Source organism: Thalassophryne amazonica, chromosome 3, assembly GCF_902500255.1.
Source record: "Thalassophryne amazonica chromosome 3, fThaAma1.1, whole genome shotgun sequence".
In the NCBI taxonomy this organism is placed as follows: domain Eukaryota; kingdom Metazoa; phylum Chordata; class Actinopteri; order Batrachoidiformes; family Batrachoididae; genus Thalassophryne; species Thalassophryne amazonica.
In genome coordinates this window covers 42528125-42545807 of record NC_047105.1, presented here as the reverse complement: position 1 = coordinate 42545807, position 17683 = coordinate 42528125, and the positions used below count along the sequence as shown (strand labels likewise).

The 17683-nt window shown below is 40.7% G+C and overlaps 1 protein-coding gene across 1 annotated transcript in view; it reads right to left on the bottom strand.

The window, feature by feature from the left end:
- ppp1r16b (protein phosphatase 1, regulatory subunit 16B) overlaps nucleotides 1-17683 on the bottom strand; it is a 181853-nt gene that overhangs the window by 118409 nt on the left and 45761 nt on the right. Inside the window, exon 2 of the mRNA XM_034166111.1 lies at nucleotides 7466-7536. Within this exon, the coding sequence (XP_034022002.1) occupies nucleotides 7466-7536 (71 nt within the window). The remainder of the gene's footprint in view (nucleotides 1-7465; nucleotides 7537-17683) is intronic.

The window sequence follows — 17683 nt, the reverse complement described above, 5'->3', positions numbered from 1 at the left end:
AGAAAATGAGTCATGGACTCTGAAAACGGATGAACTATGTATAAAAACAGCTGTAATTCCTAAATGCTGAATGAGATATATTTTTGTTAATTCCCGAGAATTAATCCTGAATGTTTACCCCCCCAAGCACATTTTGATTGTTTCATTTCAACTCCATTATCGTGGTGTACAGAGGCAACAAAACAAAAATTGCAGCTGTCCAAATACTTATGGATCTGATAAACCCTTACTTGAGATTTTTTAAATAAGATAGCTCATATGTGAATCCAGCTGAACTTTACATGTAGATAATCAGCTGTACACATCCTACATGTTGTCCAGCTTTATATGAAAAAAGTGTCTTAGCTTTTGAATTGTCAACAAATTATATATATATATATAAAAATGCCCTCTTTGATAATGAAGAAAGTAAAAAAGAACTCCTGATACATCACATCGCTAAAATGGATGTTTCCTTCCTCTCATGGTGAATATTGACATCATATTTCACATAAATTGGCTCATTATTTTTTTAATGATCCTGCTTTCAGACAGACAGACAAACTGATATAAAATATTTACTGCATATTAAAGGAAGGTAATAAAGTTTAACAGTGCTAAATGAAACTGGACTGTCAATTCCAGGGTGGACTTGCAGAGACTCGCTGCTTCAGCAAAGGATGAAATGTTTTATTCATCAGTTCTTCATTACTTTTTGACTGTAACTGCTTCCAGTGTCATTAGCTTTGTTTTTATTCACAAACATTTCACTTAAATTATGTAACTTCACTTTTTGACTCCAACAAATTGTCCTTTAACATTAATTGTGTGTTTCTTAATACGAGCGAAGCAACGCGCAGCTCGCTCATGGTACACTGTGGCCCAAACAGGAAGTGCCAAATTCTTAATCCACAGTGAAACAGGAAATGTTAAATATCAAACACTTCCTGGATCGACACTTCCTGCATTGACAGATGAGATCCCATGGAATCTCATGGGATCTCATTGGCAAGCTCACACTCAAACAGGAAATGCCAAATTTTCAGTCACAGTGAAACAGGAAATGTCAAATGCTGAACACTTCCTGGCATGGTTGGAGCGAGAGCAGAGACCATGGTTTTACTGGACTCCCCTGAAATCTGACTGGACACTAGGGCTGCAGCTATCGATTATTTTAGTAATCGAGTAGTCTATTGATTATTCTGGTGATTACTCAAGTAAGAGGATAAAAAGTACTTTTGCGTTTGTAAAACCATCAACAGTCCAGGGCTCTAAATAAGCAATGACATAATGTCGCTGCATCATCACGGAGATTGTCAAATTTAGTATATCCCTTTCTGTTTTCCTGGGTAATCATTTATTTTTTCACATCTTTACACGTTTTGGCTCTTTCCTGGTGTCATGAGCTCAGCCAAAGTCAGGCCAAAGTCTTGACATTTTGCTGAAATGGCGACGGGATGTGGCTTTCTGTGTTTTGTTTCCCCCAACTTGTAAAATTGAACCAATTCCAAAGTTTTTTTTTTTTTTTTTTTAAGGTTGGTGAATTGGGTCCCTGCGTGTTTTTTTAAAATCCCTCTTTCTCTGCGATTCAGCCAATGCATTTCAGCTGGAGGTTGAACATGCAAGCCTCGCAGTCAGGTTTTTATTATTATTATTATTATTTTATTTGAGTTACCGTGTTTGTGAAGCGTTGTGTGTTGCCCAAAAAAGCGAAAATTAAAAAGGAAACACTCAGTGCAAGTCTGAGCAAAACACAGAAGGAAGAGTGGAGTTCTTCCAGAGACTGTCAGTGTGGCCCAGGACGGAGCTGTGAGGGCAGTGCTGAGCCGCTCACACCGGGCAGAGAGGCAGCCACCGGCTGCCGCGCGAATAGCCACTCTCCATGTAAAGCGGAGAGCAGCCAGCAGACAAAACTTTTTTTTTTTAAACAGACACTGCTTCGCTTTAAATGCGCAGTAAGCTATTTGAGATGATCAACGTGGACCATTTTCTCCTACAAGGCTTTATTTCACTCTGTGTGTCACGTTGAAAAGCTGTAGCTACTGTGCTAATTTGATTAGCGCTTACATGGATCATGCATGCTCTAGTCTTCTTCTGTTGATTTTCTGTGGACGTTACAGTGCCACACACAGACCTGGCATATGTACTACAATGTTAATGAAGCTTTGAGGCACAGAATTTGCCTCAAACATTTTTTGTAATCGAATTATTCGAGTTACTTGACTAATCGTTTCAGCCCTATTGGACACAGATGATTGACATGACATGGCACCGCACATCTGGTTAAAAGAGCTGCATTTTGAAATTAGTGCATCACATTGACTGCTAGGCTCCTCCTGTCCAGTAGTTGGTGCTGTGTATCACAAAAATTTCTAATCCACCGTAGTAGAAGAAGAAAAATATTTGCCTCAGATTTGAAATGAGCACATTGTTTGAACTATGGACTTCTAATGACACCAAATTTATATTGGTGAGTAAATGAGCACATTTTATGCCAGAAATGAGGTCGAGGTTGTTAAAAGCAGCATTTCTCCTTTAATTCAGGTTGCCTTATATACACATGTTTAAGCAAACGGACAGCAGCTGGTTCACGCTCTGTTGGCTTATTAGTGCAGCAGATAACTAAAGCAATCCTTCAAATGGTGATAGAAGCATCAAATTCAGCACAAATACAGCTTAGACACTACACTTTAAAAAAACCTGACTGGCCACTTGAATTTTCAATAGGCAGCCAGGTAGTGGTCAATTGAAGAATTCCACAGGGGTCAAAATATAAAAATGCTCCAATCAAATTCAAAACTACATCACGTTACTTGTCTGATTATAAAGATTCCAAAAAGGTATAGTTTGGACTATCTATGACTGAATGTTATTGAGTTTTGGGGTAAAAACTGCAAGAATGGTGATAAAGGTCAATTTCAGTTTGTACAGGGGTCAAAAGGTAAAGAGTTGCTCTAATTTTGGTAAAAAGTGATGCAACTTATTGGTTGAGTTAATAGGATTAATAAATGGAATAGTTTTGACAGTACTGAATGCTTGCTGCTCCTCACTGTTTCTCAATTGCCCTCTGAAGTATTGGAACACTTGGTATTTCACACATTTTAATTTGTTTATTCCATTTCAAACATTTTTTTCTAAAATTATCTTCTTTACCTCAAGCTGAAAGCCAACCTCTACAGCTTGATATAAATTCATTAAAAATAAAAAAAAATCCAGCTTCCTGATGAAGTGGTGTAGAGGAGAATTTTCTTAAAAAGAAGACCTGATAGTGCAGCTACAATTTGACAAAAAGTACATTTAAGATGAAAGCCTAGATTTGATGTTTTGGTGAAAGAAACTTTTGTATTTCTTCATAATTAATGTAAATAACGTCCAAGACATATTCACTGACTTGGAAATGTTCATGTTTCCTTCCCCTGACTTGTCTAAAGAAAACTGGCAATAAAACTGATTATTATTTACAGGTATTATCAAGTCATAGAGATTTGCTTTTGGTTTGAGTTTGAGGGAGATAATTTTAGAAATTTTTATTCTTTATTTTTTTGGATTTCTTGTATTTAAAATGGCATAAACAAATTAAAATGTATGAAATTCCAAGTGTACCAATACTTTTAGAGGGCACAGTACCCTAACCTTATGACGAGTGCAAAATGAGTGTGGTATTATTACGGTGTGTTATTACGGTGTTATTACTGCCGAGGCCTCTCCAGACATGAGTGTGGGTCGCTACTTGGATGGACTCTGCACTGAATGCACTGAGGTGAGAGCTGCTTGATGCAATCAGCTGAGATGCAGAGTTGTAAATTGGCCTGTTGTAAACTGGCTCAAAACCTAACCCGGCCCAACTCAGCGATGTATTAAAGATGCTTAAACTCAATGAGACTACCGACAGCTGTGATATCAGTATCTCATCTTAACAGAATTCAAAAGTTGTGTCTACCACATTGAGTCTGGAACATAAACCCTGAATGTCTGTGCAATGGTGGGACAGTGTGCACATGTGGCTTTTGCTTGCAACATTTGGTCCTCTCACAAATATTGCTGTGTAAACACAAAGTGACCCGTGGTAAACACGGTAACTCTGTAACATTTCAGATCCTAGTCTAGATCAAACAAAGGAACTATTAGGTGTGAAAACGCCCTGAAATCAGAGGTCACCAGTCTGGCTCCCGGGGATCACTTGCCTTGTGTGTTTTCCACATGTACCTGTTGCAACCACAGCTGATTCATCAACTCTGGTGTTTCTTGGCTCTTGATCGGCTAAGCACGGCTGACTTAGTTCATCAGCAGGGAGTGGAGTAGGAAAAGCTGGAAACATCCAGGGCAGGTGAGCTCCAGGAGCAGGGTTACTGACCTCTGCCTTACATTTTGCATCAGGAATCAGATGTTCTTGGTCAAATGCAAAGCTGTGGAGAAGCAGTATGAGCACGTCTGTGTGTGCACACAGTGCTCCTCCAGCACTAATGTATATCAGTGAGGTGAGGCCAAATTGAGGAAGGTTTGACATCACATTTAGAGAAACATCACTATCGCTTTCTTCATTTATCTCACTCCAACACAATACATGATATTCATCCATCTCTTGAGAAAAGGACAACAAACAAGAAACGCACACGCCCACGAATTGGTGTATACATCACATACGTGCTGCATGACCTCATCCTGTATGTGTGGAGACAAAAAAAAAGTCTAATCTTGTGGACACGGTGCAAGTTGACCTCTACAAATGGCTTTTTATCAGGTGCGCACACAGATTCAAAGGTCAATCTGGTGATCTTTTGGCAGCCGGGCACCCACCGCTTTTAAAACTACAGTCACTCTGTTGATGACTGATGATGGACTTCAGTTTTCTTTGTCCACTGTTCATATGGCTGCCACTCTGCAGGGCTTTGAGCAGTTGAGAGTGGGATTTAAAAAAAGCCTTTTTGAGTGGAAGTGCAGTGAAAAGAGCAAAGACAGAAGTGAAGAAACTGTCAGATGAACAATACAACTGAGGAGATGTGAAATCCAGAAGTGAGAGAACACAGGAGACAAAGGATGATCAAATACTTCAAATGGGGGGAAAAAAAAAATCCACTCCACTCAAAAATACAATTTTTTTTTTCTGATTGTTATCATTATGTCCATGATGGTTATCATTATGTCCACGAGTCTGTGCGTTTTCACTTCTTATGCTGCGTTCACACCGGGCGCGATCAGACGCTACAAATTCACGGCGACGGACGTGCCTCCTTCGCCCGGTGTGTCGCTTTGCTTGGGTGGACTTTCGCTGAGAAAATTCGCCCCGGTGTGTCATCAAATAGGAGGAGCTTCCATTCCGCTCGCCGGCTCCGGTTGTCAGTCAAGCTAACATGACGGACCTTGATCACACGGAGTGAGTTGCTGTGGAAAGCTCCCAATACAGAGAGTATCATTATTTGCTGCAGGAGCTGTGTCTGGGTGACGGCCGCTTTCAGCGGCCCTTCCACCTCTGTGGGACCCAGTTTGAGGATCAACTGTCCCGTTCACGCGGGCACATGTAAACAATTAAAAAAAAAAGAAAAAAGAAACTCCGCAGCTTGCTGCAGCTGGCTCTTCCCCCAAAAAACTCTGTCATAATTGTGTTTAGAAACCAGTCACCATTTGTTTTATTATACATCGGTGTAGTTAATTAATAAAATATTCTCTACAGAAAAATATTCTCTATTCAGCAGCGGGAAATATTCTCTCCCGCTGCTGAAAGTAGGGCTGCTGCTCGCTCCAAAAACTCTGTCATAATTGTGTTTAGAAACCAGCCAATTTGCTTTATTATACAGCTGTGTAGTTAATAAGTAAAATAATCTCCAGGACGATTCGCGCACGCGCACGTAAAATAAAAATAAAAAGAAACTCCGCTCCCCGCTGCTGTGGGGTTGCTGCTCGCTCCAAAAACTCTGTGATTGTGAAATAAAGGACAAAAGAGACATAAGTCCTGCTCACAGGCTGCTACCAGATACAGGACATGTTCACATCTTCAGTCAAACTCCAGACATCTCCACGTCACTACATATTCAGTCCCTGATTGGTCATCGCGGCGCGACGAGACAAAAAAGTTCAGATTTTTGAACTTGGGGAGGAGGGCAACGCGACATGACACGACGCAATATCGCGCCACAAACACGCAAAATGCTCAAAATCGCTTCACTCGCATCGCTTCACTCGCGTCCATCGTGTCGCGCTGCGTGGTTTGGCGCCAAAACGCGTCCTTACATAGGGATTACATGGCAACCTGTGGCTGCAGTCGCTCGCGTCGCGCCCGGTGTGAACGCAGCATTATGTCTACATCGGCCTGATGCACCGCTTATGTTTACAACCTACCTTCTGTGATCATTTAAAATGAATCTTTAATAATCATGGTGACACTGAAAAGCAAAAACCTGAGCTGAATTTTACTGGAATGATAAGAACAAGCTCATCTTGTTAAGTTACAACTTGACCAAACTCTCAGGTTTGAGATGTACACTAAATGTGATTTGTGTACAGCTTAAAGGTAACCAACAGACAACAAAGAACCCAAATCTGTACAAGTGTCAAGGTGGCTTTTCAAGCATACCATCTAATGACACGCATTGGCACGACGAACTGTGCTGCAGTGTGGAGTCAAAATTCGTGAAAGTGTCAAAGTGGCTTAACTGTATAGATTACATCCTTCACGTGTTATTAGAAACCACATTAACAGAATTCAAAGTTCAATATTTAAGTTTGAGAAAGAATCAGGCTTTTAGGGACAAACAAAAGAGTCAGATGTTCTAGTTTGTTTGTTTTTTAGTCAGCATTTCCCACATGGGACACACAAACCTGCAAGATCAGCAGCAACTGCAGAAGCTATGCTGTGAGGATTCAACCTTTTTCCTGAAATACACAAACAGTTCCCATCCTGCAGAAGTGCTTTAAATTCAGCTCAGTAATCTGATTGGACTGGGACCTGGACTGAAGCTTGTGCTCGATAACTTTTTCATTTCTACAAACAGTATATAGAGCTTAAACAAAATATTAAGTTGGCTGTGCTCTGATGTAGTGCCAGAAATGGTCTCATAGATGAAAGAAAAGAGGGACATTTGTTAGGGTGAGTGCGCAAATGATGCATAATAATCTGATGAAAACAGGAGTGTTGAGTGAAAATTGATTACCAGACATTTGCAGCATTGATTTGCAGGAGGTGGAAGCTGTGATTACCGCACATGCAATTTAATGAAAATAGGCTTGAAATCAATTTCCTGCAAGAAAATGGGATACTTTTCCCCTAACACTGACATTTCAAGCATTAATTACTTTGTTCAAATTTGTGTTTAACGTTATGTGCTTTCCACCAGCTCACAGATTTCGAAATGTTTGGTGAGTGGCATAATGGATATGTTCAGTAATACTGCAGATGTATAACAGATACCTGCTGTTTGTAGTCAAAGAGTGAGAAGACTATAAATAAAGACAAAAGCGAAGGCGTGCAGGTGGAGACAGACAAACTTACCTGATGGAGGGCAGTGAGACCCTCTTCATTGCACAGGTCTGGACTCACGTTGTTCCTCAGCAGGTAGCGCACTAGAGGAAGCAAAGACACAGAAATGTAAAGATGAAAATGGGACTGTAATAACTATGGAATTAATTATAGGCTGTTTATTGGGGGGGGGGGGGGGGGGGGGAATCTACATTTAGAGAGCTCACCTTTGCTTTTACCCAAATGATATAGTTTGCACCCATGCCGTTGGTGGTGTGCTTGGTGAAGCTGAAACTGAGTGATCCTAGTCGTTGGGTATTCTTTAAATTTAAAAATATTTAATTATTTTCTGAGAAAAGTAGGTTTTGTTTGTTTTTAATCGTCAATGATCAAGCTTTGCAGGACTGTGGCAGGATTACATAAATAATGAGTGTATCACTTAACTGTAGCGTTTGCATTTTGACAAGCTCCTGATTTTTTTTTTTTTTTGGGGGGGGGGGGGATACTTGAAATGATTGTTCTTGCTATGAAAGGCAGCACATATTACAGCGATTACGTTTCAGCTGCAATTATAAAAATTAAACAAATCTGAGAGGAATTCAAGTAAACACAATTATTCTGCTTAAATTTGAAAACACACACAAATTAGGCTTCACCCTTTAAAACCCTAACGTGCAGAAAAGCTGCCCTCAACAGTGCTATAGAAATACAGTCCACTTATTATTACTGTAAAATGTTTTCAAAGTGGACCATTACTCTAAAGGTGGGGCGGAGCACCTTTCATCCCCACTTTTTGTGATTGGGGATGCAGTACTATCTGAATCTGTCATAAACTGGATAGCCTGATTCTATTTTTTTTTTTTTTTTTGTAATGCTTTAATACAACGCCTTCTTTTATCCTGTCATACAATCTGCTGCTGCACCACGACTTAACCTAGTGTTACCCAATAAGATCACCAGTCAGTGTGCACTTCGTTATCCATTCTGCATCACAGGGATGCGGTCCAACAAAGCAGGAATGTCCATCTATCAAATTATCAGCACTGTCAGGATGTTACTCAACTGACCTTGGGAATATGGATAAATGGTGGGCAGAGGTAGGGAGAGAAGGATCTGTGCTGCAGGAGGACTGGTCAGTCACTGCACATGATGTAATGATGCTTGGGATTAGGCTGTTTCTGAAATGCACAGTCCAAATAGATAAATCCTTCACCTGGACCTTAGTTCACAAAATATAAGCATTCACAGAATGAACCCAGGACAGCTGCATGGCTGCTAAAATCCTGCTGACCACGATGGAGCTATCCCTTCTTTTTTGGCTGTGACACATTGTGCTTTTACTTCACAGAAAAATGAACGGCACAAAATTCAGGTTATGGCCCAGAGAGCTGGATGTGAGTGCTACTGGATGATCCTTCTCTGATGGTCCCTTAGTTCGGAGGTCTTCAACTCATTCCAGAAAGGGCAGAGAGGGTTCAGGTTTTCTTTGCAACCACTCACTCTACCAAGTGATTTCACAGATTAACTGATTCCATCTGCTCAAAGTGATATTAATCAGTGAAATTACCTGGTGGAGTGGGTGGTTGCAAAGAAAACCTGCACCCTCTAGGCCCTTTCTGGAATCAGTTTGAGTCCTCTGCCTTAGTGGTTCCCCACCTTGGTCCTCAGTGACCTCTTAGCCTGCAGACTTTCCCTGCTCTGCCAAAATCTGATTACCTCATTCAGGTGTGCTCTTCCAATCAAGAACTAACAGATTCCTTAAAGGACATGTGGAACTGAAATCATAACAATTTAGATTTAGGCTGTTAGTGACCATTCGATGATCCACCGGGATTACTTTGTGCACTTCTGTGACCGGTTTCAAAGAATATAACATTCACAACAAACAGCTATGGAGACTTCCGGGAAAAAAAACTTGAGTATTTCTGTGTTTCCGACAGATGATGTACCTATTAGAAGGGTCCCAGTGTGCACTTGAATGGAATGTACCTATTAACGTTAAGTACTGTGGCACAGATTAATTACAAAGTTTACATAAGTGTGATGTCGTGTTATGATGACTCGTTTTTAAGTGAAATCTGTTCATTTTGATGCAGTCACAGTAAAAGCAGGAGATGTGAGCAGATTTACTGCACCTGCATGTCATTAGTCATAAATACAGCATCTTAAAATCAAAACAAAACACTTATACAGTAAGTGTTGTATTTAACTGTGAAAAATCCAAAAATATATATCTCTGTGATCAGTCTGTTAAAAACATCATCATGGTGACAATTCACGTCCATGTACAAAGTGGCAAAAAAAAAAAAAAAGCTGACGTGCGGGTTAAAACTGTGAAGCAGCCATATATTCAAAGCAGCAGTAAACCAGCTGAGAGGTGCACTTTAAACCAGGGCGCTGCTGCGCTGCAAACACACACGCACACACACACACACCTCAACATACAAAATCCCAAAGACTCTCTCAAAGTAAAATAAAAAAAGGCCTACCAACACCACTGAAGAGAAAACAAAGCAAAAAAATGACAAAAAATGAATAAGCCACTCACCCAGCTTTAAAGATTTCCAAATAAAAACTCCACACCATCAAAGAAGCCCCACGCACACTTTGCCCGCAGTCCGATCATCCTCACACAGATCGATTCACCAGCCAGACAAAATGTCCATGTCCACTCATCCTCGGGTACGGATCGCACAAGCGATCGCCAGCCATATGTCCCACAGCAGCGCTGCCTTCAGTTCAAGTTCTCTCAGGATTGTGGCACGTTAGATAGAAAGTCCATTATCTCCTGAAAATAATGTATTCTGATTTTTTCGCAAGTAAGAAGTCTGCATGTTCAGGTAGCCTGTAAAATCAGTGTGGGGAGACTGTCCATGTCCACGATCATGGTGACAGTAAAACAACATCCTGCGACAAATAGCGTGTCACCACACTTTAGATTCCAAAATCCAACAGAGTCTGAAAAAACTTAAGAGTTTGACGGTGAAGTGTGTCATCTCCTCTGTAAATCTGAGCCATCGCTTTCAAAGGAAAGCTTTGTATGTCACATGCTGAGAAAGGCTGAGAAATGCACCTGTTAACTCCCTCAGGGAGAGCAATAAAAAACATCAGAGACCACTAATTATGAGCACGTGCACTGAGAGACTTACAATCAAGAGTACTCTGATGTTGTGTTGCTAACTGGGATGTTAAAAAACCGTGCGACATGTCCTTTAATGTGCTAATTAGCTACTGGCAGAGCAGGGAAAGATGGGAAATGTGCAGGTTAGGAGGTTCCTGTGGAACAGGGTTGGGAGCCACTGTCTTAGAGAAGTGGCTGAAGAAGCTGATTCAAAATTGATTCAGGTAGTCCAATTCGAACTAAAAAGCAGGGCTACTTAATGATGAAAGATCATTGCAAGGTTTATGCTGGGAAGGTTTTTTTTATCTGATTGTGTTATTTTCACCTGACTCCACTCGTACTTACGTAACTTGGTCAAATATATTCAGTCAATCAACTCGTGGGACAATGTGATTAGGCTAGGCAGAAATGCAAAACATACAACACTACAAACATACAACTACAAACACTGGGAACCAATGCCTTATGGGTCATTGACCATAATACAGTGAGGAAAATAGTATTTGAACACCCTGCGATTTTGCAAGAACTACACAGGAGGACCTGGTCAATGACCTGAAGAGAGCTGGGACCACAGTCACAAAGATTACATTAGTAACACATGATGCTGTCATGGTTTAAAATCCTGCAGGGCAGCAAGGTCCCCCTGCTCAAGCCAGCACATGTCTAGGCCCGTTTGAAGCTCACCAGTGACCATCTGGATGATCCATGGAGGCATGGGAGAAGGTCATGTGGTCAGATGAGACCAGAATAGAGCTTTTTGGAATCAACTCCACTTACTATGTTTAGAGGATGAGAACAACCCCAAGAAAACCATCCCAACCGTGAAGCATGGGGGTGGAAACATCATACTCTGGGGGTGCTCTTCTGCAAAGGGGACAGGATGACTACACCGTATTGAAGGGAGGATGGATGGGGTCATGTATTGTGAGATTTTGGCAAACAACCTCCTTCCCTCAGTAAGAGCAATGAAGATGGGTCATGGCTGGGTCTTCCAGCATGACAATGACCCCAAACACACAGCCAGGGCAACTAAGGAGGGGCTCCATAAGAAGCATTTCAAGGTCTTGGAGTGGCCTGGCCAGTCTCCAGACCTGAACTCAATAGAAAATCTTTGAAGGGAGCTGAAACTCCAAACCTGAAAGATCTAGAGAAGATCTGTGCGGAGGAATGGACCAAAATCCCTGCTGCAGTGTGTGCAAAACCTAGTGAAAAACTACAGGAAACGTTTGACCTCTAATTGCAAACAAAGGCTACTGTACCAAATATTAACATTGATTTTCACAGGTGTTCAAATATTTATTTGCAGCAGTAACATACAAATAAATTATTAAAAAATCATATATTGTGATTTCCGGATTTTTTTTTTTTTTTTTTTTTTTTAGATTATGTCTCTCACAGTGGACATGCACCTAAGATGAAAATTTCAGACCCCTCCATGATTTCTAAGTGGGAGAACCTGCAAAATCGCAGGGTGTTCAAATACTTATTTTCCTCACTGTATATGCTGTCTGGGGTTATTCAATCAGATTTTCAAAGGGATTCAGGTCTGGGCTCTGGCTGGGCCACTCGAGGACATTCACAGAGCCTTTGATATCTTGGCTGTGTGCTTAGGGTCACTGTCCTGCTGAAAGATGAACCGTTGCCCACATCTGAGGTCAAGAGCACTCTGGAGCAAGTTTTCACCAAGAGTGAAAACCAAAGGTGCCAAAGGTGCATCAACAAAGTATTGAGCAAAGGGTGCGAATACTTATGTACGTGTGATTTCTTTTTTATTTTTAATAAATTTGCAAAATAAAAAAAAAAAAAAATTTTTTCATGTCATTTAGATTAGACTAGATTAGGCAGAACTTTACTGATCCCTTGGGAAGACTCCCTCAGGGAATTTGAGGTTCCAGCAGCATTGTATAGCAGCACACAGGGTAAGAAGCACACAGAGCATCAAACGTGAAAGTAAAAAGAAAAACAGTTTGCACATTTAAATATAAATACAAATAAAAACTATAAAAACCAGACATACTGATCAATACTGGTTTACTGGCTGCTACTGTTCCTCTCATTCCTGACCTGTCTTCCTGTCATTCCTCCTCTCCCCAACTGAGGAGTTGTACAGTCTGATGGCCTGAAGGACAAAGGAGTGTTCAGTCTGTTGATCCTGCACTTGGGAAGATGCAGGGATGTTTTGGGGTGTTGTGTCGAGAATTTTGAGGGGAAAAAAAGAATTTACTCCATTTGGGAAAAAGGCTGTAACATAACAAAATGTGTAAAAAGTGAAGTCTGAATACTTTCCAGATGCACTGTATGACACATAAAGGAAAGAAAACAAGTCAAAAGTCAGTGAGCATGGTGTTTAAAAGAAAACTGCAAAAACTAAGTATGCCAGAAACATAATTTTTAGTACAATGTGGCACCTCTGTACCGCAATCATTTATAAAATGCTTATTATGTCCAAATAAACCTGACTCCATGTTTGGTAAACACAAACAGACATTAATTCTTCAATATTTATGACACTGATCAAAGTACAGAGCTGTAATTTCTATTATATTCAGAAAAATATTATACTGTGGCAAGACTGAGCACGGCCCAGAGGCTGGCAGTTTAATGCTGAATAATGAAGTCTTGTGAAGTAAACTCAAGATATGTGGTGGTGTCACGAACAGTATAAGATAAACACCATGCTGTCACAGTCCACTCTCTTCTGTGGACACACTGTTATTAATCTCCATTAAATGCACACTGCTGGTAACTGTACAAAGCACTGCTGCAATGTCAGAAGGTACGACCACACACAATTACACCTGAATGTACCAGTGTGATTAAAAATAATTGTCTGCATGTCCTTTTTTGTCCAGGCGGAGCCTCTATGTGTGTTTGTGAGAGCCTTCAACATAGTGGTCATGCTCACGGCAATGTACAAACACATTAGGTTTTCTCACAGTCTGAGTAAGGAAAAATCAATCAGAAAGTGGCAGGCGCCTGAAGGCCTCTGTCAAAGAACTGTGCCTCCTCTTCTTGAGCATGGTCCACCAAGGCTGCAACCATTATGTGCTTAAATACGTGATGGAAATCACAGCCAATGCTCAGCTTGATCTTAGACCAGCTCGAGGAGGGTGAATGCACGCACTGGTGCTGAGCAGATGTCTGAAGGTGAGGGACGCTGAGATTTGAGTTGATGTATCTTATAATAAGAGTTCTGCAAAGGAAGAACACTAACAGATGGGTAAACTGGTGAAGAGATGGCTCATTTTTAAAAATGCTCTTTCGTGTAGTGGTGCGCTCACTTAATATTTATGAGAGTTTCTGTGGCTGCTCTCTTTTAATGCATATTTTATGTTGTGATTTGTTGTTTCATTTTATTTCTGAGTAGGGTTTTTTGTGATCAGTCTGTCTGAATTTTGTGGAAAAGGTGTTCTTCAGAAATGTATTGATAAAAGGGGAATCTTTATTACACCCATGTGCGGTAGTGTGTGTGTGTGTGTGTATATATATACACAATAGAATTCAAAGAGTTTTGGTTTGATTTGGAACAAACTTGATGGAATGATTGAGGGAGCACACTGCAAAAACTGTTATCAAAGAAAGTAAAAAAGAGAGACTTGTTTAAAGAAAATGTGACTTATTTTTTGTCTAAATAGAAAAATAATCTTGTCAAGCATATTTTTACATAAGAAAAAATGTCTTATTTTGGAAAATGTATCTCACTTTTTCTTCATACTTTTTTCCAGTTAATATGAAGCTGTATTTAACCAGTATCAATGAAAGGCAATGGATTTCAAATCATCCAAGCAAAGGAACAAGATTGTTTTCCTTATTTTAAGATAGAGGCTAATCTTAAAATGAGAATTATGTCTAGTTTTAAAGCACATTTTGATTATTCGATGCCTAGACATTTTACTAATTTTGAGAATTTTAACCAAGTAAATTTTTCTTACCCCATTGACAGATTTTTTTGCTTAATACAAGACCATTTGGCTAGATTTTGGATTATTTGGCTTATTTTGAGAGGGACAGTTTTTGCAGTGCACTAAGGAAAAAGTAATTTAATTTTGAGAAAAATAATTTCGGAGTCAACGTCACACACATACCTCCCTCCCTCCCTCTCTCTCTCTCAAAAAGGTCATGGTGGGGCTGGTGCCTATCCCAACAGTCATAGGATGTGAGACGGTATACACCCTGGACAGGATGCCAGTCTATCACAGGACCACACATTGACAGACAAACACACTGACACCCGTACGCACACCTACGGTCAAAAGTTTCAAATTCACCTAACCTGCATGTCTTGTCTGTGGGAGGAAGCTGGAGCACCCCGACGGAACCCACAAGAACATCTAAACTCCACACAGAAAGGCCACAGGTGGGAAGCAATCCCACGACCTTCTTGCTGTGAGGCAACAGTTATATATATTATTATATATACACATACTTTTTCTTTTTTTTGGCAATGGTTTCTATTCTGATTTTTTCCAGCCAAGTTCCATACCTACCTGCACAGCAATGCAAGTACGCCTACAGCTTCATATTTTACTGCCTTGAAAAATGCTACTGGAAGCTTATCAGCGCCTGCTAACATCATTTGCCAGATTTTGTATTGCCACGTTCATCTCACCCTTCAGTACTGCCACCTCTGGGTTGTTTGGTGATTCCTGGAATAGTGAGGGCATTTTGGGGTGTCTCACACACATCTAATGTATATTCCTTGAATCAGACCGTGATTTCAGATGCTTGTCTCAGATCCTTCCCAACTTTGATCCTAAATGCCAGTTTTACTCGAAACTCTCCTGGGCTGTCTTTGATCATCTTAACTACTTTGGTCATGCCTTTTGTTTTACTCTCTTTAAAAAAAATAAAAAGCATCAGTCTTGTTCTCTCTTGATGCATGTGATTTCAAGCTCTTCAGTTGTTTACAATTCTTCTCTCACTTGATATCCGCAATGAAGTCGATAGTCTCTGTTGTCCCTTTGTTCTTTGGAGGTACTGATCTGTGGCTTTTACTATGACACTTCATATATGGACACACATCTCATCTGGGGTGTGTTCTTCACATTGGAGTGATTGTTGCATGTTGCTGAGAGTGTATTTCAATAGTTTCCTTGGTTGAGTCATTTTCTCTAATTTAGTTCTTATTTGTGCCACAAAGTCATCGTCTGAGTGGAAAGCTGCCCCTCGTAGCGTCTGAGTGGAAATCTGCTCCTTGTAGCGCCTTAGCTGACTGTATTGAGCTTTTCCATTATCTTTTACACATGAAAAAACAAAAACATGGGCTATCTGGTTGCAATATAGGCCTCCAGGAGACATCCAGAAATATGAGGGTCTGCGTAAAGTTCTGCCTCATACGTGATTATTTCCTTAATAAGCAAGTTACTCACATGAATAGTGTATCTGCTTAAAGCTTGAAAAGTTCTCTATCATGTAGTGTCATTACTTTTCCATGGAGTCACCTTCCCTTTCCACACACTTATGCCAATTCCGGGCAAGTTTTATATCCCACTGGTGAAGAAATCAGGTGGCTTCTCTCAGCACCAGTGATGCACAGCTGCTTGCACGTCTGCATCATTAGTGTAACACTGTCCCTTCAGGTATTGTTTCAGCTTGAGAAAAAATACAAAGTCTAAGGGTGCAAGATCCGGTATGGACAGCAGCAGTTGTAGTAAGATCTGAGCCGCTGTAATGCATCCTGTGTTAGTCGACTTGTGTGTGGATAAGCATTGTCATGCTGAAGAAATGTCCTTTCCAGGAGAAAACCCTCTTCAAACATGCATGTAGTTTTTGCACAGTGTCAGAGTTGACAGTGTTGCCGTGTTCCAAAAACTGTGTGAGGACTATGCCATCGCACCTGCACATGATGCTGTGCATTTGTGACTGATAGGCGGCGCCCTCTACGGGCCTGGCCATGCAGACTCATCACAGCTGGATTTTTGCCCTTCAAACTCTTTGCCCACCTCCTGACTGCACTGACATCCACACAGGTGTCACCAAAGACAACTCTCACTAGTCAATAAATGTCCACAGGTGCACAACTCGCCACAATGAGGAATTCAATAACAGCATGCTGTTTCCAGCACACATCCGTGTACGTCGCCACTTTTTACAGACTACAGGTTTTACATCAAAGGTAATTCTGTGCATGTCTGAAATGTCACACAAAACAAGTTTGGCGTAGCGATAGTCAATAAGTAAAGGATTATTCTTATTATTCTGTACAAGTACTTCAATATCTTATTTGTTATTTAAATAATGGCAATGGAGGCTGAACGTTTTAGTGGACACTGGTATATACTGGTTTATACAGAACTCTTGTTTGCTGCAGAACTCCAGAACTGCTGCATTCCCCTACTGCATTCCTTTCCCCTAGATGGAATTTCTCTGGGATGTTTGGAAATTCTGTCTGTCCAACCATGACACTAAAGGCCCCAGTCTTAAAATTATTTTCATTTTTGAATATAATTATTTGTCATTTTGTGTCATCCAGTAGGCCAAAAAAAATTCTTGTTACTTGTCTTCATCAGATTCCACTGTGAGGTGAAACACTTACACAATGGTGATGTTGAGAGATTTTACTTGGATTTTGATCAGTCACTCGCAGGGTTGTATCCAAGCACATCACTTGCCATGTGTCTGGTTAGAATGAATACAACTTCATTTTGTCTCCTTGAGTCACTGGCACAGTAAAATTTTGAAAACCTGTGCAACATCATGTGGCTATGTACTTGCAACCTCACCTCATTTACTCCCATCCTTTTTACTCTTTATTTTACTCCCCACCTCAGGGGGGAGGGGAGGGGAGGTGATAGTCTAGTGGTTAAGCTGTTGGGCTTGAGACCAGAGGGCTCAAATCCCAGCCTGACCGGAAAATCACTAAGGGCCCTTGGGCAACGTCCTTAATCCCCTAGCTGCTCCCGGTGTGTAGTGAGCACCTTGTGTGGCAGCGCCCTGACATCAGGTGAATGTGAGGCATTATTGTAAAGCACTTTGAGCATCTGATGCAGATGGAAAAGCGCTATGTAAATGCAGTCCCTTTACTCTTTTTTCAGACCTCAATTATTTCCACTTTTCTGTGGTTCATGTTTCAGACTTTCCGATTGCCAATTTTGTGGACATTAGCTCAGCTTAAGTATCGTCACCTT